The sequence below is a fragment of the Mauremys mutica genome, chromosome 1, assembly GCF_020497125.1.
Source record: "Mauremys mutica isolate MM-2020 ecotype Southern chromosome 1, ASM2049712v1, whole genome shotgun sequence".
NCBI classification, from domain to species: Eukaryota; Metazoa; Chordata; order Testudines; family Geoemydidae; genus Mauremys; species Mauremys mutica.
In genome coordinates this window covers 55,785,704-55,807,837 of record NC_059072.1, presented here as the reverse complement: position 1 = coordinate 55,807,837, position 22,134 = coordinate 55,785,704, and the positions used below count along the sequence as shown (strand labels likewise).

General features: G+C 42.7%; 1 protein-coding gene across 7 annotated transcripts in view; it reads right to left on the bottom strand.

Annotated features, from left to right (window-relative positions):
- Positions 1-22,134, bottom strand: part of PPHLN1 (periphilin 1) — a 156,554-nt gene that overhangs the window by 67,082 nt on the left and 67,338 nt on the right. For all 7 annotated transcript variants that reach the window (XM_045032006.1, XM_045032016.1, XM_045031981.1 and 4 more), the window contains 2 exons: positions 12,754-12,873; positions 9,037-9,177 (listed from right to left, as the gene is read on the bottom strand). In XM_045032006.1, coding sequence (XP_044887941.1) covers positions 9,037-9,177; positions 12,754-12,873 — 261 coding nt within the window. The remainder of the gene's footprint in view (positions 1-9,036; positions 9,178-12,753; positions 12,874-22,134) is intronic.

Here is a 22,134-nt window from a genome sequence, read left to right as displayed (position 1 = left end):
CACACAGTGCCACCTAGTGGGTGAACAGTATAATACAATTTTACATCTGCTGTCAGATCTACATTTCTACCATTCACAAAATGTACACTATTCATGCTATCTTCGAAGTATCAGTCTAAGTGTCTCTGAATTGTATTGGCTTTTCTAATTACACAACCTGGACAGGTAAACAATTTGGTATGCTGTCTGTCTATTAGTTGTAAACACTGGCTGCAGTCAGTTGGAATTCTTGAGTTATCTTCTTGCTCTGCATGCACCATCTGTAGCGTTTGCTCTGTTGATTGTTCTTTCTGAGGAACAAACAGTAGATGCTGACGGTTACTGTTGCACTCTTCAGTGTCAGTCTCGATCACATATGATCTAGGTGCTGAATTCTTTTTCTTTACAACAGCTATAAGTTGTCCATATTTTTTCTCCATCCAGTTTCTCCAAACTGGATGGAGAAACCCAGTCACCAGGTTCTAGATCAGGCAGTTTTCTGAGTGACATCTGATGTAAAAGTGTTCTTAAGCTCTTTTCATCTTTTTATCTGATTTGGCTACCTTCTTTATGTCTGGCCACTCTGGAGATAGAACTATTGTTCCAGCTTTGGAAAAGAACCTGAGTTGCTGTCCCATCAGAAGTTGTGTTGACTATATCCAGTATCTGCTAAGGTATTGAGCTGTAGCTCAGAAGAGCAAGAATTAAATCATTCTGCTGCAGGATTTTCTTGGCTCTCTGTCCAGCTCTCACAGCCTCTCTATTTGCTTGTGGGTAATGTAGGCTGCTAGTAATATGATCAAAATCTTATTTTGTTTGGAATGACAAATTCTGCTGCAGTGAACTGGGGTCTATTGTCCATCATGAGTTGCTCTGGAATACGGAAATGAGCAAAAGTGCACTTTCGTTTCTTGATAACACTGCACCATGTAATTATTATTTTATATATAACATTATTATATATCATTATTTCTATATACCTGGAAAAACAGTCCTCTACAACCAGATATTGATGTCCTCTGAATTTGCATAAATCTGCAGCTAGTCTCTTCCAAGGGCTATCTGGTAGAGATGTTGTTATTAAGGATTCTTTGTGTTGCGTTAGTCCAGGGATTGACAACCTTCGTCATGCAGCCCATCGGGGAAATCCACTGGGGGACCGGGCCAGTTTGTTTACCTGCAGCATCCACATGTTCGGCCCATCACAGATCCCACTGGCCACGCTTCGGCCTTCCAGGCCAATGAGGGCTGTGGGAAGCGGCACGGGCCAAGGGATGTGCTGGCCGCCCTTCCCACAGCCCCCCTTTGGCCTGGAACGGCGAACCAGTTAGTGGGAGCTGCAATCGGCTGAACCAGTGGACACTGCAGGTAAACAAACCGCCAGTGGATTTCCCTGATGGGCCGCATGACGAAGGTTGCTGATCCCTGTCTGAGTCTGTTAGTTCTGCAACATTCACATGTAGATACTTCATTGTTTATGCCCTTGCTGTTGCTTGACCACCACACGGTTGGCTTGTCCACAGCATTTTGTTAATCCTTGATGACCTTCATGGATGAGGTTTAGGATTCCTCCTCTCATTTCATCTGGAATTACAATGCAATCACCTTTAATCATGAGTCTATTTGACTTGCTTACTTGTCCATGTACCGCAGAGTAGCCTTTTGTCACTTCCTTAGGGTATGTCTACACAGCAATTAAACACCCACAGCAGGCCTGGGTCAGCTGACTCAGGCTTGCAGGGCTGTAAAATTGCTGTGTAGACATTTGGGCTCAGGCTGAAGCTTGAGCTGTGGGATCCTGCAATGCGGGGAGGGTCCCAGAGCCCATATGTCTACACAGCAATTTTACAGCTCCGCAGCCCAAGCCCCACAAGCCTGAGTTAGATGAGCAGAGCTAGCTGCGACCATGTGTGGATCTTTTATTCCAGTATAGACTTTCCATTAGTGTCCTTCAGATACTTGGGCCAGACAGCCCTAAAGCAACTTAGAACTTCTTGAAGTTGCATGTCTATCCAGATTGCTTTTTGTAACAGGTGTAGTCTTTTTTCACTTTGGGGAGTAAGTCATCCAGTGCTGGGAGGATATATTTTTCTCTCACAACTGCTTCATTAAGTCTTTTAAAATCCACACAGATTTAGTACTTTTCCATTGTTCTTTATAATCAGTACCATTGGGGCACACCAGCTGCTGGCTCAGAGATTTTCTCTATTATGCCAACCTGTTTCATTCTCTAACTCAGTTTCCACTTTATGAAATAATGGTATAGGAATCCTGCGAGGGATATGAACACAGTCTGGTTCAGCATTGTGTCTATAGTCCATCAAGTTCTTCCACCTCTCTCACTATGTCCATCATGGCTGCCACACTGCAGCTGAGAAGGCTATTGGTCTGTAGTCCTTTGATTGCATACTAAGACAAAAGCTATACATTTAGAGTGTAAGTTGTTTCTCTGGTGAACTGGCCTTTGCAGTTCAGAGTACCTCCAGGGCTGGGTCAGAGCTGTATAAGGTGAGTTCATCTCTGGAAGGGATTGAAGGTTATCCTAAGTCCCTTCTGAGATGACTGTGACGAGTGTTTCTGAGTCAATTTTGAAGTCAGTAGTCTTGCCATGAATATTCAGTTTCACTCTGCAGGTAGGTTCTGTGTCATCACATGTGATAGATCCCATGAACAATGGCTCTTGATTCGTCTGTAATATTAGCCAACTCACTGACTGCTTTGCTGTGGCAAACAGCTGCAGAACGTCCACATATTGTGCATTTATTACATCTTGAACCTTTGGCTAAACACACATTCATGTTGTTTGCAGCTTCTAAGCTAGTTTCAGGTTTTTCATGTTGCTCCTGCTTCTGTTTGACTAGTTCTGACTGCTTTTCTATCTGCAGTTAAGATGGGTTAAGATGGTTTTTAATTGTAGCTGCTGTAAACATTTTTTTAATCTATTAAACCAGTAACCAGGTGGTCTGATATTTTCATGTTTTACAGTTCCAAAAAAATCACGGTTTTCAGCCAATGCATACAAAAAGCTCTCATAAAACATTCAACATTTTCCCCTGGTCCTTGAATTCTCAGGTGAAAACATGCTCTTTCATAAACCATTTCTCTAAGGTTTAAAGAATGCATCAAACTAGCCAGAACCTTTCATATTCATCTTTATGATTGTCTTCAGCCAAGTCAAAGGATTTAAAAATATGCTCTGCCTGCTTCCCCATAGCATAAATTAAAGAGTATACCTATAGATCAGGGGTCGGCAACCTTTCAGCAGTGGTATGCTGAGTCTTCATTTATTCACTCTAATTTAAGGTTTTGCATGCCAGTAATACATTTTAACATTTTTAGAAGGTCTCTTTCTATAAGTCTATAATATATAACTAAACTATTGTTGTATGTAAAGTAAATAAGGTTTTAAAAATGTTTAAGAAGCTTCATTTAAAATTAAATTAAAATGCAGCGCCCTCTGGACCGGTGGCCAGGACCCGGGCAGTGAGAGTGCCACTGAAAATCAGCTCACGTGCCGCCTTCGGCACCCATGCCATAGGTTGCCTACCCCTGCTATAGATCAATTTTCTTAAAGAGTTTGTAGCAATTCGATACCCTGCAAAATATTGCTTCCAGTCTGTACATTGTAAAGGTCTGTCAAAGCTGAAGTACTCTAAGGCATGGAGAAGTAGCATGTTGATGAGATATTGCAATCTTTGTTACTCTCATCCTTCTGTTTCTGTTCTCCTCTGGCACTAAGTTACTTCTGATACCATGTCATGTACCTCTTGTAAATGGTAACTTGCAGAGCTGCTACTAGCAGGTCAGTCTTCTGACCAGATATGGACTGGTTACAGAACTTACTTCTTAGAGAGATACATACCCCAGATGTGTTCGCTGTAAGATCCCTTAATGCTCTGCCAAGTATGACTGAGGTTACCTTAAATAAGGTCTGACTTAGTGGCTGAACAGAATAATTCAGTTTTACATTACAACTACTTACACAACCTTAGAATCTGTTGTCTGACCTCTAGTTATTTGGATTTCATTTTAGTTTATTTTTTTATTTAAAGTGAGAACTAATTATTTTACTATACGTTTGGTAGCAGTTGCATCATCCTTCATGTAACCATAACTGACTTTAAAAAATTCAGATAGATATTATTTGTATTGCGGTAGCACATAGGAGCCCTACTCATTAATTACTGCCCCACTGTGCTACTCTCTGTACAAACACGGAACAAAATGACAGTCTTTACACAAAAGAATTTATAACCTATCATTTTATTCTAAATGCAAATGTAAACACTGACAGATTGTTTCAACTAGGGAGAAACTGCAGAGAGACATGTAACATTCCGGAAGCCTTTTCAAACAGTATGGATTCACTCCGCCTATACACACCAAAACTATGCCTACCTGCATTTCCAGAATTCAGTACATTCACCCATCAAGATGTTCTGGATACCCTAAAGGAGTCTCAACCCACTTGTGACTCCGACCCATAACTTTCCTGGCTTGTGAAAGAGAGTTATGAACAACTAGTGCCACTATTCTATTCTATATAAGTTTTTATACTGCATTCATCACATATTTGAGCACCTTTAAGCAGTACATTAAGCAACATGACTACATGTCTGTCACAAGCTTGTTCTCTCATCCTCTCCCCAAAGGGAGAAGCATATGCTGTTGAATGTTTTGGTTTGATAGGGGATTTTTAACCTCTTCTTCTTCTTAGTTAAATATACCTGTTGGTCGGTGTTTATATTAGAGAAGGCCAGGTCGAAGAAATGTGCCTTGCACTTGAAGTGGAAAGTGGTGAGATCTGTGTTACCGTTCTATGGGGAGTTCATCCTTCAGTCCCATTTCCTCTCCCACCCTGAGCTTTACTCTTCCCGTTGAGAGTTCCATTGTGCCAGGAGTAAAGTTATCGATTACGGTCTTTGTTTTGGAACTTTAGATGATCTTTTAGATAGCCTGGTCTCAGGTCATACAGAGCTTTGAAAATAAGGACCAAGACCCTTGAACTTGATTCAAAATTCTATGGAAAGCCAGTATAGAGAGTAGAGAGAAGATATGATGTACTCATGGTAGTATGTATTGCTAAGGAGATGCACTGCAGTATTTCTTACTAGTTTGAGTTTCTTAAGTGCTGACGGTTTCATGCCTTGGCATATCACATTGCTGTTGCCCAGCCAAGATGAAGGCAAGTATAACTGAAGCCAGGTCTTCATCCACCAGAAAGGGATGGAGTCTTTTGGTCAACAGGAGATGGTAGAAAGCACTATTCACAGCCACTAATGACCAAAATAGCCAATGCCTCAGTCAGACAAGGAATCTTCCCTAATTCTATCAAATGTGCAACAGTCTGACCAACACTGAAGACTAAACCTCTTCCATTCTAGTCAACTGTTGCCCATTGTCAAACCTCCCATTCCTTAGCAAGCTGACAGAGACGATAGCAAGAGGCCAACTACAAGCTCATCTAACTGAAGCTAACAGTCTAGACCCAACAGTTTCTGAATTCAAGCCAGACCAAAGAACCAAAACTGCTGTAGTGGCACTGTTGGGTGATTTCTTTCTGTCAATGGAGGAGAGGGCAGACATCCATTCTTACCCTTCTTGACCGCTCTGCAGAATTTGACACTGTTGACCATGAGAGTCTGCTGATTCACAGGCGAGAGATATCAGGGGTCCAGCATAATGCACTAAAATGGTTTGAATTCTTCCTGAAGGGATGCACCCAATGAGTAGAGATGGAAAAGTGCACCTCCATCATCAAACCCTCACTTGTGGAGTTCCACAAGGATCAACTCTTCTTCAGTCCTTTTCAACAGCTACCTGCAACCACTAACTTAACTGGTCAGAAAACATGGATTCAGGTGCCAGCAATATGCAGATGACACACAGTTCTGCCTATCCTTCACTGCATATGACCACTTCACTACCACCAACATAGCCCAGTGCTTGGATAGGATCAGCTCATGGATGAAGAACAGCTGCTGAAGCTGGACTCGAGCAAAACAGAGGTGATGCTGGTGGGCAGAGGAAAATATTCTGAATAGCTGTGTAGTCTCCACTGGCTGAAGATACACACCCACAATTCGTCGTTTCAGTCCAGACTGTAGAAGGGAAGTTGGATTGCTTACTGATGCTACACTCTCACATAGAAAGCACTGCTTGTGGATGCTGCTACCAGCTTGGCTAGGAAACTTCATCTGTTCCTGGTGGACAAAGACCTGGATTCAGCTATTCATATCTTTCTCACCTCTCAGCTGGACTACAGCAGTGCAATATATCTGGGCATGACGCCTTCAGCATTTAGAAAACTCTAACTACTACAGAACATGCAGCATGTCTCCCCAGCTAACAGGTTACTGTGAGCACATCAGATCTGTCCTCTACTCTCTACAGTGGCTTCCCATAGAATTTTTAATGAAGTTCAAGATCTCAGTCCTTAACTTCTAAGGGCTCTGTGGCCTGGGCCAAGATATCTAAAAGATTATCTCAAGCTCCAGGGTGAAGACTGTTGTCAATAATTGTGCTCCTCTGATGCAATGGAACTCACAACAATAAGAGTAAAGCTCCTCTATGTGGGAGAGGGAACTTTCTCCAGGGGTGGTCCTAGACTATGGAATACATTCCTCCAAGAACTAAGGACCTTCACAAACCTCATCACTTACCACTCCAAGTGCAAGGCACATTTCTGGTCTTCTCTAATATAAATACAATGCAACAGGTTTGCCTATAATACAAATCAAAACAAAACCACATACTACCAAACTAAGACTCTCCACGGCACATGCTTTGCCCTCTAGGGAGAGGATGAGAGAAAAAACAACACATAACAGACACATAGTCATGCTGCTTAATGCAGTACTGTAAGGCACTCAGGTACTGCGGCACGGTATTAGAATAGAATAGAATAGTGACTTACTTTGATTCTCGGTAACAATAGCACACATTGACAATATAGGAGATGGAAGATTAGCATTTTGGGGTCTAAAAATCAAATTCTCCTCCTAAAGAGAGCTAAGTAATTTTTCATCAAGACTACAGATTAAATGATTTTTCTACACCAGATTTCTTATTAAGAAAGGACCATATGAATTTGTAGTGGTAGAGTGGCATAGTATATGCTCATAGTGGTAGAGTGGCTCAGTATATGCTTTTGGCACTGTGTAATGGAACCATCACACTCTCTTGAGCATTGGGGGGTCACTGCCCACTTAAGTAAGGTGCAAAAAAAGAAGAAAAAACATTCCCGACTCAATACAGGAAAATAAGTCTGCTTCCTTTGGCCACAGGTCCAAATACAACACAAATGCACAGCTCATTCCTTCCACCTAGTCCAACTGTTCACAAACCACACAAGGCTGTTTCTTTCAGCCAAGAATTCACTTTGGAAAAACAAAAAGTAGTTTTTACTGTGATTACAATCCCTTGGTCCCAGCACAGTCCTCCTTCGTTCAAGCCAGGCAGTTCCTCCTTTGCCCTAGCTGGACTTTGGCTCAGAATCTGCAGCCCCGAGAGCAGCTCCTCTGCCTTCACAGCAGCACTTCTTTCACTCCCCACACCACTAGACATATCTGATTCTTTTTTATGATTCCCCCCAGTCCAGAGAAACAGTTAGTTCCATCTCGCAACAGCTGAACTAGCCATAGCTACCAGCTCTTCTCTCCAGGTCTGGCTGCTCAGGAAACCTTTAAGAACACAGAACCCGTCACAGTGACTTCACTTGTTTACAGCAAATGCAGTAGGAAAATTTGCTAGCCAACTGCTTTAACCACCAAGTCTGAGGAAACATAGGGAATCTTCCACCAAAAGTGGAACAGACTGACTGACAGGGAAGATATTGGTCCTTTGTGTGCCAATTCAGTAGACACAAAGTGTACTAACATCAGCTTAGTAGGCCAAACAATAAGACAATAAGATGAAGCCTACTAGAAATCCAGGTGGAAAATGATGACTTAACTATGCTCTCTAAAGGACTAGGGAAAAGATCAGAGAGATGTTTTACAATGTTACCAATTAAGCACTGTGAGAAGGATTGTTTGTCCATCTTTTCTATCCCTCACAGGGCGACTGTGCCAGCACACTAAAGCAGAGCAAATCTGAAGTAGACCCAAAATTCTAAAGTATTGACTGTAGCTCTCTAAGTTAGGCATAAATACTTAAATTCAGCTGTACTTGAAACTCTTGCTTTAACATTAACGGAGACATGGAAATACTAACACTTCATCTAACCTTTCCAGACAAATGAAAACTGATGGGCTGATCTGCATCTTTTCCTCAACAAAGAAGTGGCTGAGCATCATAAGCAATGGGTAGAACAAGGACTAGCCATCACTAATAAGAAAAGGAGCCAATAGTGGAGCAAAACAATATGTCTTGATAGACATTTTTCTCCCCCATCCAGCTATAAAATATTGCAGCCAAAGCAAAATCTAAACCTATTAACACTTAGTTATCTTCAGATGAAGACAAAACTGCTTTGAGATTCAAATGTAACATTTTAAAAAAGAGACTCAATTGTTAGCAGTTGAAACTCACATTTTTAAACATTAAATCTTATAGAAAATGACAATGAAAAAATAGTTTCTGATCACTTGATCTAATGTAAACCTATGACTAAATTAGTAATAATATATTAAATGCTCTGAATATATAACATTTGAATATGAAATAACTCATCAAGAAGGAGCCATTTTCTTAGCTTCATTTTGTTTATTGAGACAGGAAGTCAAGAGCTGTATACAAAGACATGGGAAAGGGAAGACATTTTCTGTGTTTTTAAGGTAGGTCTTGGGTTTTTTTCAGGGAGATGTGTTATATGGATATAGATACGAACACTTCCTTCCACTTCCAAAAAAATCTGAGTAAATATTTTTTGTAACTATGTAAAGAAATATTAAAATCACTGAAGTTTTCTATAAAGAAATAAGAGGAAATATTTGGCAAAAATGTAATATTCTGCCTTAAGCGGGTGGAGGGGGGAAAATGCTATATATATTTCTAGCCACCTACAAAAGTCTCAACAAACCATCATATTGCCAACAAGGAAGCTAAAATACTCACCTGTTCAATCTCTTTGGTTTTTGTTGCAATTGCTTTTGAGCGGCCGAGAAGCTGGTTGTCTTCATATAATTCTGTACTATCTGTTATATTTGTCTCTGTTTCTTCTGTCCGTTCAACATATAATGGAGCTGAGGACCCCGCCTTAAAAAAAACATAACTAATATTAACATTTTTGCTCTAGATTCATTAAGTTCTATTTGATACAATTACTCAAGTACCATTTCACTCTTTTTCAGAAATTTCTCAGTACAAAATGTTTACCACAGAAATTTGAAAATTACACTTATGGATATGACATCAACACATAGTTAATTTATGAAAAATTACACTTTTAGTGAAATTCAAAAATGCTCTGTGAATCAGTCCCTTGATCATGTTGGACATCCCTATCAGAATCATGTATTTGCCCTTTGTCTGAGAAAGAAGTTGGAGAGATGATACTGATAATGACAGCAAAGTCAAAACTAGAAATCAACAATGAAGTGTGTGGTGAATCTGCTACAGGCCACCAGGCAGGATTACAGGATTGAAAACTTCATGGAAGAACTCTTGTGGCATTCAAATGTACAGGAGAAATATTGATAGGGGGATTTAACTACCTAGATATCTGTTGAGTAACAAATAAAAACATGCACCAGAGGATTCCTAAATTAATTAGAAGTTGACTTATGAAAGTACTAACAATGTGCATGGAGATGTCAAAGACAGAAAATATAAACTGTTCATGACCCATGGAGTTTAGACGCCAACTAGAAAAAGCCATCTAAATTTACTCTGTGCTGATAGGAAGGAAATGATTGAGAATGTGAGGATAACAGGGAAGCTGAGAAATAATGACTACAAGGTACTTGAATGCACCATCATATAGAAATAGGTTCACAGAACAGTATCGTTAAAGTGTGTTTAGATTTTATAAATGTAAAATTGATGAAGAAATCTAGTAAGGCCTGACAGAAGTACTGTCCATTGTAGGGGACGACTGGGTAATAATAAGACATCATAATTAAGAGGAAGAATACAAGAAAAAGAAACAGCTAGCATAGTCCTGAGGGCCTGTTGAAAACTCTTGAGACAATATAGATAATTTAAAAAGCACAGTAAATATTGTTACTGTATTAAATCTTGTAATGCTGTCTCCCATTCATTTGAAAGGGAGTTAAGCATGCTAAAAAAAGGTTAATTCAAATAAAAATAGTTCAAACAACATTAAGAACCAGACCAAAAAAAACTGACATTAGGAAAAATCTAAAGCAGCCATTATGTTTATAGCTCATTTTGTTGTGCCCAGGTACTGCGGCACAAAATGTTAGCCAATATTTTGAAAAGGGAACAAACACAGCCCTGGCTTGGAAAATTTCTTCAATACCTCATAGTCAGAGAACTAAACCTATAAACCCTGGTGAAAAGTACCCATGCTGCGATACCTCCCCTCAAAGCCTCAGCCCAACCCCAACCCTCCCATCTATTTAACTTTCATTCCCACATTTTCATTTCCCAAACCAATAGATCAACTCTGTCTCCTGCAAAATTCTATCCTAAGTAAAACAAATTCCTGGCTCCCCCCACACCCCAATTCTCTCTCTTTCTGCTTTACAGAGCTGATGCACAGAAAGGCCTTGGCTTCGCAGCAGTTCTCCAGTGTGCCACTCTGTTTCTTCTTCTTCTCACTCTTCCCTCCCCTCCTCTTAGAAAAATGTCTGTCATTTTGTTTTCTTCCAAGAACAGCAGCTTCTGCTGGTCTCTTCCCTGCTTCCCCTCTTGCTGAAAGAGCAGTAACACTTGGATCACTCTGCTGCTCCTTTCCTGGAGGGGAACAATGGCTCATATTGTACACTATGCAAATACTCAGATACTATAGTGCTAGGCATGGCCTTAAACCCTAGACAGATGTAAACTTTGACTCAATCAGTTGAGTTTTGGAGACATTATATCTGACTTACAGTACTGTACTATACTATTCCATGGATCATTATTAAAATGAAATTTTATCTTCAGAATAAACAATGTTAGGAACAAGAAATTGCCATCCAGTGACCAGTAGCTCGGCATTAATTGGTTTATCTGGAGGCCTAGATTTATTTTGTGATAGGGGCATTATATTTGGTATGGGGGGGAAGGGCAAGGGGGCTAGAAGAACTAGCATAAAGGTGCCTTCAGTCCCAAGAAGTGTTGGGGAGATGGGAGAGCAGCGGCAAAGGGGCAGCACAGCTTGCGGCCCCAACATATTTCAATCTGCCAAATAGGCTTAGTTCTGGGGCTAGTAGGTATTGTAATGTAACTTCTCCTGCCTTGTATACATGCATACACACAAGCACTCTCTTTACAATCTTTGTGAACATTGCTATTTCACTAAAGTAATACTAGGTAAGAGAGGCAGAACTGTGGCATGTTTTGCTCTGTACTTCCTGGAGATGCACTGAGTTAGCTTCAGGATCTGCTAAGTCTTCCACATGGTCCAGTACAAAACATCCACAATTTTACAAACAACATTCTAAATAATAAATATAAAACACACACTTAATATAGTAATCATTTCTGTGTCAGAAGAAAGATTAAGTGCATCATAATAATGACAATAACTACAAGAGAAAAGGATTATTCCTTCAATCTAATTCTTTTTAATGCCAGAAGTATGAGAACCACAAGAAGAGTATTTCAAGAAACCATACACAGACTATTTTGTTATTTCCAAATTATTTAAACATACATGTAACACACACATATACAACTATATATTTACACAAAAGGACTCATCTGAATTTAACATTCTGAGCAGAAGTTTCCTATGTAGGAAAGAACCAAATTATACGTAGAACTTTATATAAACAGTAAGTGCTACTTTATTTTTCTCTAAAATGACTAACTGAAGAATCTAATTCATTCATATTAATTACTGGAAAACCTACTGCAAATTATCAAATTTTGCCTCTCAAAATTCCCTTGAATCATAGAATTATAGAATATTAGAGTTGGAAGAGACCTCAGGAGGTCATATAGACCAATCCCCTGCTCAAAGCAGGACCAAAACCAACTAAATCATCCCAGCCAGGGCTTTGTCAAGCCAGGCCTCAAAAACCTCAAAGGATGGAGATTCCACCACCTCCCTAGGTAACCCATTCCAGTGCTTCACCACTCTCCTAGTCAAATAGTGTTTCCTAATATCCAACCTAGACCTCCCCCACTGCAACTTGAGACCATTGCTTCTCATTTTGTCATCTGCCATTATTGAGAACAGCCTAGCTTCATCCCCTTCAGGTAGTTGAAGGCTGCTATCAAATCCCCCCTCACTCTTCTCTTCTGCAGACTACATAACCCCAGTTCCCCCAGCCTCTCCTCGGAAGTCATGTGCCCCAGCCCCCTGATCATTTTGTTGCTTGCTCATTTAGGACCCAATCCTGCAAGGAGCTTAAATGAGAGAGCAGGGGTCCGTCAGCACAGGGCTTCCTGCAGGTTTGGAGTCTTTAAGTTCAATGTATCCATTTTAGTTCAATGTTAATTCATACTATGCTAACAAACTATGTGAATTTTTCAAAAATAATTAAATCTCAGAAACACAAGATCTCACTACAGCATCCTCCTATTAAATATTTTCTGAGAGGTGGAGCTCTACTATCAACTCTTTGCTGAATTGCATATTTCATAAATCATAAAGTGCAGATAAGCAAAATGTTAGAGTCGCAATATTTTAAAATAAATATATGAATGTATCAGTCTTACATCATATTCAGTAATTTCAGGTAAATTGCTTTCATCGGCCTTCTCTGATTTTTCAGCTGCCCATTTGCTTGCAGCTTCTGCAAGTTCCTTTTCAGACAGCCTGCTGCTTTTATCCAAGACCTGTACAAAAAAATGAATGTTACAGGTTAGATTTAATATAAAAATACCTTGAAAAGTTCAAAAAAGCAATTATTCAGAATCAGAAACAATATTTTCAAAATGGGAAATAAACCGAGGAAGTCATGTTTGTCTACTGGACTAAGAATTAGAAAAATCCCCAAACCAAGGAACATGCATTTTACTAAACTAAAAAAAGGACAAACTTTTCAGACTTACTTTTATTAAGGTCAAGGAAAACTAGGAAAGGTTATGTAGCAGAGATAATGGAAAAGTGTTGACTTGAGACTTTGGAATTAAGTAAAAAAGATAAAGAGATCAAAGGGAAGCGATGTGAAAATATACAAAAAGGAGAAGTTAGAGCAAATGTAAGATTGGTTTAATAGCTCTGTCTGGTTTGCAAGGATAAAAGGCTATAAACAAATCTAAATACAAATAAAGGATAAGTACTGTATACAGTACACAAAGGAATCTAAGTTAGTTTGTCTTTTTCATCAACAGAAGTTGATTCAGTAAAAGATACCATCTCATTCACCTTGCCTCTAAGTTAATTATAGCAATCAGGAGACTATTCTGTAAATTATTTAAGTCATCAGAAAACTGCCTTCATTAAGACCACTAATTTTTTGAGGTGAAAAGGTGAATAATGTAAAATACAAGTTACCCATGTTTTGGGGTCTTTTTAATCTACCTTTTCAAATGGAAATGCTCACATCAATAGTGTTTTAGAAATGGTCTCCCACTAAGTGCATGACCTTGATTGTTTTGTTATTGAGAGTGGTATCCATTATAAACATCCATGTACAAAGGAAACACCCAGTAAGAAACAGATAGCTCCTCAGATCTTGCTTCAACCTGGTGTATATTTTATGTACATATTATTTACAGAAGTGGGTTCATCTAAGACTCTGGGTGTATGTATAATTATGTTTAAAAAAAACTACACTACCAATTAAGACTGAAGTCCAAAAATGGTAAGAGTTTTCTAGATTCTCTGAAGTTTTGCCACCACTCCCACTGCTATTCATCTTGTCTCACTCTTAAAAAAAAACCAAAACAACCAAACTGTGAAAACAAGTGTGCCTTACACCATGACTTGAAGGTCAATAAATTTACAATCTGACAAAATGGTAGGCAAAGCAAATTCTACAATGAGGACCCACAATAAGACTACATCTCCAGACTCCTCGTGATTACACCCACAGACTCAATTCTCAACTCCATGGTATCACACAGAAATAGAATTGCTCTCTGAATTTAAAAAGATCAAATCCCTGTTAGGCGTTACAAATTAAAGTTAGCACCTTTGGTTGAACTCAGAAAAGAACTGGAAACTACTGTGGATCATGGAGTACTGGTGCAGTGTTCTCTCTTTTGTAAGTAATCTTTACAGAAGTCAGGAGGCATTGCAAAGAGAGAGGAGTCTGAGGTGCATGGGAAGGCAGGTGATAGATCTCCTCCTCCTCCTCCTCCCCTAGCACACTAGCTCACAAAGTGAGCAGCCCAATCCATTTTTCCCAGCTGCTCAAAGCTTCTTGCACATACCCAGGAGCAAACTTTCCAAGATGCTCAATTTTTCTATATTCTTTTTTTGTAGGAAAGAACACTTTCAATCTGACTCCTCCTCAGTCTCCAAAAACATCCTGTACCATAGCTCCATTACAATCTCCTCCCTTTCCTTGATTGAAGTCCTTGACCATATTTTAAAATAAAATTTTACCCTTGTATTTGTCAATGATAGCCAGCTCTGCAGGATATGAAGATAAATTCAGATTCACACTATTTATATCATTTCAACAACCCACAAACAGGAATCCGTAGGATATCAATATCCATGGATTACAGCAAAGAGAACAGGGCTCAAAGATATGCAATTTAATTCTTATAAATCATAAGTAAGGCTACCATTATGTCACAAAGGTCACGAAAGTCACGGAATCTGTGATTTCCTGTGACCTGTATGACACTGGGGGCCCCCCATAGCTGACCAGTCGCCCTATCGTGTGAAAAAAAATTTATCTGACTGAATGTGCTACTTAGGGTGTATGGAGCTTGCTCACACAAACTGAGCATGCTCAGTAACATCCGCTGAAGCCAGCAGTGGGGGACCCTGGCAGCAGCTCAGCCTCCGTGGGGGATCCCTGTGTTGAGTCTGAACTTTTTATGAGTTTAAACTTAATCCAGACTTGATGTCTCTATCTGAAACTTTTAATCAAAGTTCTGACCTGCGAACTACTCATGACACCTCCCCCTCCCAATAAGTAGCCGTCTCCTCCTTTGTCTTTTCTAATTTACATTTTAACCTGTTTTATCCTGTAGAATCTTCATTGATTATGCATGACCATTATGATCTGTTAATCACTTTGTTTACTTCTGTGTATAAACATTGATGCTCACCCCTAATAAACTTGCCACACTTACTCCGAAGCTTTTTTGTAAGCTAAGGATGGTGTGAGCCCATTGATCAACGAATTGTTGTCTGGTCTCTGACAGATTTCTGAGCCCCATACCAACTCCGCACAAACTCGGGTGCTGGAGAGGTAAGTAAGGACTTGCTTTTTACCTAACAATTTGGGGGCTTGTCCGGGATTTCCTTCTGGTGCGGTGCCTCTGTCCAGTGGCCAGACCACTCTCATACGAATTGGCAGGCGCCACGGGAGATTTCTCCCAGCCAATTCAATATTGAGGGGTCGTGTACTGGACAGCAGGATAAACGCCAGTTGGAGGGCTCCTGTCAGACACCATGGGTCAAGGGACTAGCGTGCCTCTTGAGAGTCCGCTGGGGATTGTAAATAAGTTATGGAATGAAGGGAAACTCCCAGTACAGACAGGAATGTCTAGGAGGAAGTTGTACACACTGTGTGTAAGGAATTGGACTGGGTATACCGTAGTATTGGCCGACCCGGAGATGAGGTGGCCTTCGTATGGCTCTTTCGAACAGGCTGCCTTAAGAGGAGTAAGGAGCCAGATCGAAAAAGACCATCCGGGACAGTTATGTTACTGGTTTTGTTGGGACACAGCAGCAGAGCTGTGGAAATCTTTAAAAATTATGGCAGTCAGGTATTCTCCCGAGAGTGAACCCCCTCCATGTTATTTCGATGAAGGGTGTAAACCACGGCGTGTTTTAACTCGTCAGTTGGTCCCCACTGCACCTGCCCCTATTCCTCCGCAAGGGGACTCTCTCCAGAGCGCAGAGGGGAATCTGCAGGACTCCAAATTGGAATCTCTGCAGAGGGATAAGGAGGAATTGGAGGGGCACACCTCGGAAGGAGTTTTGCATGGGAGAAAGAAAGGGAAAGTAGTAAAAAGAAAGAGAAAAAGGAAGAATATAAGTTGATGGCTTTAGCTTTTCGCGGTGGTATTCGAGGCAGAAGCCGTGGCCGTGGCAGGGAATTTCAGGGTGCTCGGGGAAGAGGGTCCTGGCAACCCCAGCCACCAGGAAATTGTTTTCAGTACGGACAGCCCGGTCACTTTAAACGTGAATGCCCCTGGGGACGCCCAGAGGGTCCGGTCGCATCCGCAGATACTTACACCAGGGACAAATACACCCCTGCACCACCAGCCCAGCCCGTTCCTCAGGCCTGGATCAACTACGGGCAACAGCAGCAGCTGCAGCAAACTCAGCCTTCTCAATGACGGTACCCCGGGGGCGAAGGCAAACAATGTGATGGTCTTATTTCCTTTATGTCTTTAGCCGGCTCCTTCCTCACTTTCTCCCCTCCCAGCAAAGAGCCTCGTCTAACCCTTTCAGTCCAAGGACTGCCTGTCTCTTTCCTCATTGATACTGGAGCTACTTTCTCTCTTTTAAATCATGCCCCCTCTCCCTGGCTATCCTCTGAGGTTAAAACTGCAACTGGGGTGGAAGGCAACCCACAGTCTCTGGGACTCACTTTACCTCTAAATGTTATTTATGCTGATAAATGTTTTTTCTCACCGTTTTCTTTTTTCCCCAGCTTGTCCGATCCCTTTGATGGGCCGGGATTTACTCTGTAAGCTTGAGGCTACTTTAACCTGCACTCCTGAAGGAGTAGGATTATTGATGACAGTGTTAGGAGATTCGGCCCCAACTCAGGGTAATTGGGAAACCCCCCCTCTCTCTCCCCTGACCTCACTGACTTGCCTTTAACCCTCTGGGGAATTTCTGACACTGATGTTGGCCTGCTCCTTTCGGCAGAGCCAGTAAGGATTCAAGTGAAGCCCTCCTTAGCCCCCCCGTCAGTCCCCCAATACCCCCTGTCGCTGGAAGCCCGGGAGGGCATCCGCCCCATTGTCGAGGGATTCATTGCACAAAAGCTAGTCCGCCCTCAGCGCACTCCCTGTAATACCCCTATACTGCCTGTCAAAAAGCCTCCTAAAAAGGACGGAGACCCTATTCGTTGGCGCTTTGTACAGGATCTACGGGTTATTAATCAGTATGTGGTCCCTCTTCATGCAGTAGTTCCTGATCCAGCTACTATCATCAGCCAAATCCCCTGGGATGCTGAGTGGTTCACTGTTATTGACTTAAAATCAGCCTTTTTCAGCATTCCTGTGCACCCAGACTCTCAATATCTCTTTGGTTTCACCTGGGAGGGACAAAGTTATGTCTGGCAACGACTTCCTCAAGGCTACAGAGACAGCCCCACGATTTTCAGCCAATGCCTCCGCCACGACTTGGAAGGCTTCACCAGTCCGCAGGGATCCACGTTAGTCCTATACGTAGATGACATCCTACTAGGTAACCGCGAAGAAGCCGCCCTCCGCATCGATGGTAAGGCACTTTTATTATACCTACACACCAGAGGCCACAAGGTAGACCCTAACAAGATTCAGTGGGTCTCACAGAAGGTCCGATATCTGGGCTTCCTGTTAACCCCAGAGGGGAGACAAATGGACCCAGTCCGCATAAAGACTATCCAAAACTGCCCTCTGCCAAACACCAAGAAACAACTTCGAGGTTTCTTAGGATTAATTGGCTTCTGTCGCCCTTGGTTGCCGTCCTGCGGGGAGTTGAGCAAACCGCTCCACCGACTCACTGCTAACCTTGCTCCTGACCCTTTGCAGTGGTCCCCAGACACGATTCAAGCCTTTCAGTTACTCAAGGACAGTGTGGCCTCCTCCATGTCTCTCCGCCCCCCCAATTACAGCAAACCCTTTCACCTTTTTGTCCACAAGAGGGGCGGAATTGCTAGTGGCGTCCTTACCCAGCTGAGCGGGCCCCACCATTTCCCGCTTGCTTTTTACTCCCAGCAGATCGACCCTGTCGCTCAGGGAACCCCATCCTGCACCCGGACTCTGGCAGCAGCTGCCCTGCTGATCACAAAGGCAAAGAGCCTGACCCTGGGTCATTTTACCACGGTCTGGACCTCTCATGCCTTGTCAGCCCTTCTGCGTAGGGGCACGACCCAAGTCTTTTCGGCCCATCGTCAGCAGCAGCTAGAGGCCGAACTCCTAGAAGACACTAACCTAATTTTTGAAAGGTGTGGGCCCCTTAATCCAGCTACCTTGCTTCCTGACCTGCCAGTCCTCCAGGATCAGCACAACTGTGTGGAAGTAGTTCATAGCATCTTACAGATAAAGAACAACCTGTTTGACGTGCCACTGGACAACCCTGATTGCATCCTCTTCTCGGACGGAAGCTCCTTCTATGTTAATGGCAAGCGTTTCACCGGTTATGCAGTCACCTCTGAATGGGACATTCAAGAGGCCGCCTCACTGCCAGGCAACTGGGGAGCCCAAGCCGCCGAACTCTATGCCCTGGCCCGAGCTTGTCAGTTGGCCGCTGGTAAGACCGTTACCATTTTTACTGATAGCAAGTATGCTTTTACCCTGTACTGGTACCCGCTGCTGAACTACAGTCGTGGGAAAGCCTCGGAGCCACTCTGGTCAAAGGGACCTGGCTTATGCCGGATGGCCGAGCCTGCCTCCCTCGCTCCACATACCCCGTGGCAGTTCGCTGGCACCATGATAAGGGGGGTCACTACGGCACGCACGCCCTTGTGGACACCATCGCTCGCTTTTGGTATGCTCCAGGCATTCAACCCTACTGCCTGTCAATAGTGAAAGCATGCAGCACATGTCAGCGTAATGAACCTGCTCCGCCTCTTAACAAAATTAAGGGTGAAAAACCTCCGCCTGCTGCTCCATTTCAACATCTTCAAATTGACTTTGCAGATATGCCAAAGGCTTTTGGGAAAAAGCACCTCCTTGTTTTGGTTTGCCCTCTGACTTCATGGGTCGAAGCTTTTCCTACTGCTAATTGTACTGCTGCCACAGTGGCAAAGATCCTCCTTAAAGACATTGTACCCCGTCTTGGCGTCCCTCATATACTTGATTCAGATCGCGGACCCCACTTTACTGGTAATGTCCTTGGCCGTTTAAAACAAGGACTGGGCATTTCACACTCCTTTCATACACCCTACCACCCCCAGTCTAGCGGAAAAGTTGAGCGTATAAATAGGGAACTTAAGCTTACATTGGCTAAATACTGTCAGGAAACAGGGTTAAACTGGCCTCAGGTACTTCCCTTGGTCCTGTTTCACCTTCGTACTCGCCCAACCCGTGTATTGGGATTATCCCCCTTTGAACTGCTCTATGGACACCCCCCTTTCAAAGGCGGGGCGCTACCACGTGCTGATGTTTCACTATTGGGAGGGGATCATATGACCGCGTGCCAGTTTCTCTCCCTACAGGCTCGCCTCCGTACCCTTTGGAAAGCGATCCACCCGTTCCAACCAGGGGACTTCGTCTGGGCCAAAAAGTTCGTTCGTGGCGACACCCTCCAGCCGAGGTTTACTGGACCCCACCAGGTTCTTTTAACAACCCAGACTGCAGTGTTCCTGGAAGGACGCAAATCCTGGATCCACCACTCCCACGTCAAGCCAGCCGTAGTGGACCACAGTGACGGACCAGCAGCTCTTGCCACCACTGAGGATACTGCCTCTGACCAGTGGACCAGCTTACCTCTTTCAGACATCAGACTTAAATTGACTCGAAAAAATGAGAGGACCTTTTATTCTGACAACTGTATGTTTTTTATTATGCCTTTTTAGTTTATTTTCTGCTTATGAAGATAATGCTTTTATTAGATATTCCCACGAGGTTAAAACTCGTATTTTAGGAAATAGAAGTAATTGCTGGGTATGTACTCAATTTCCAGTAAATGCAGAACAGGGACTCCCCTTCACACCCATTCCCCTGACTACTGCTAATATGACTTGGATGCCACCGGCTAAAGTAAAAGATCCAGTCCAACACAATCTTACATGGGACAAAACAGGAGTGCCAATTAACAGATATCTCAGGGTAACCAATCAGACAGGATCACTGTGTTTTGTTAAAGAAAAGGGGTCAACTTTTGTGGGAACCAGTAAATGCAACATGTATTTTAATGGCACCGCCTTTAGTAAAAATCTTGGCTTCAAGCCTTGCGCATCCCACTTATCCCATATGTGGATCCCTCACCCCGATACAACTTTTTCATGGGTGGGCAAGCCTTCAGAGTCAGCTTTTAAGAAGCCCTGCTCAGATCACGAGGGTGTCCAACTAATTGTTAAGGGATATACGATTGCCTTCTACAACTGCTCAAGCAGTACTACACTGCACTTTGAAAACACCACTACCAAATTGTGCCTCTGCGGTTCGCACAACGACCCCTCTGCGTTACCAGGGGAACAGTGGTCCAACGGGTGGTGGGTTACCTCCTACTTTGAGAAATGGAATACCCGAAACGCAATGTATGGAACATACTGGGTGTGCGGGCCCAAAGCTTATTACTTTCTCTCCCCTGATTGGGCAGGGTCATGTTATTTAGCGTGGCTCACACCGCCTTCTTGCATCTCCCTCACCCCCCCCCATTTCCCCCACGTTCGTAACATCCGTGAAACCTTCAGAGATATTAATATCCGTGATGGTTTGTCGTGGCAGCGGTGGGCTGGTCTTATTAGCTTGAGGGGTGGTGTCATCCGTCTACAGGGACTACTAGAATCTTTAACCAATGAAACTGCGACCCTATTTGAGAATCAGGCCGGGGAAATGTCCCAGCTGCGCCAGTTAGCTTTGCAAAACCGAATGGCTTTAGACATAATGTTAGCAGCCCAAGGAGGAACTTGCGCCCTCATAAATGAAGAATGCTGTGTTTTTGTAAACGACACCTACCCTGACACTTTTCAACGTACCAAACATCTAAGGGAAATGGCTAAGAACTACTCCTCTGGCCAGCCACCTTATGATTGGTGGGGAGCCTTATGGAATTGGCTGCCTGGATTTGGGTGGGTTAAAAAACTCTTGGTGGGTATTGTTGGGGCCATAGTAATCCTTATAATACTGTGTTGCTGTATTCAGTGTGTCCCCTCCCTCATAAACTCATGTGGGTCAGTTTATTCTTTTCCTACTTCAGCCAAAGGCCTTACTCTCTTCGAGTTGGCCCAGGCTGAAATTGCCAAGCGGCCCTTGGCTCCTTAAAATGGGGTGTAGCTTTTGGTAAATAGTTATCCCAAAGCTACAAATGGAGGAATGTTGAGTCTGAACTTTTTATGAGTTTAAACTTAATCCAGACTTGATGTCTCTATCTGAAACTTTTAATCAAAGTTCTGACCTGCGAACTACTCATGACACCTCCCCCTCCCAATAAGTAGCCGTCTCCTCCTTTGTCTTTTCTAATTTACATTTTAACCTGTTTTATCCTGTAGAATCTTCATTGATTATGCATGACCATTATGATCTGTTAATCACTTTGTTTACTTCTGTGTATAAACATTGATGCTCACCCCTAATAAACTTGCCACACTTACTCCGAAGCTTTTTTGTAAGCTAAGGATGGTGTGAGCCCGTTGATCAACGAATTGTTGTCTGGTCTCTGACAGATTTCTGAGCCCCATACCAACTCCGCACAAACTCGGGTGCTGGAGAGGTAAGTAAGGACTTGCTTTTTACCTAACACCTGCAACTGACTGGCTGCCAGCGCTGGCGGGGACCCCTGAGCTCCCCAGCTGCCACTGCTGGCAGAGCCCCCCCTTGCAGCTGCTCAGCCGCCGCAAGCAACCAGTCCCTGCAGCTCCTAGCTGCTGCAGGAAGAGGAGGGGCAGGTATGTTTTTAGTCACAGCTTCCGTGATTTTTTTGTTTCTTGCCAGTGACCTGTCCATGATTTTAACTAAAAATATCCATGACAAAACCGTAGCCTTAATCATAACTCAATAAATGTATATATAAAGAAATCGCCAGTACACTAAGTGTAACACAAAAGTAAAAAGATCCAAGAAGGATTAAGTTAAAGTGAACTACAT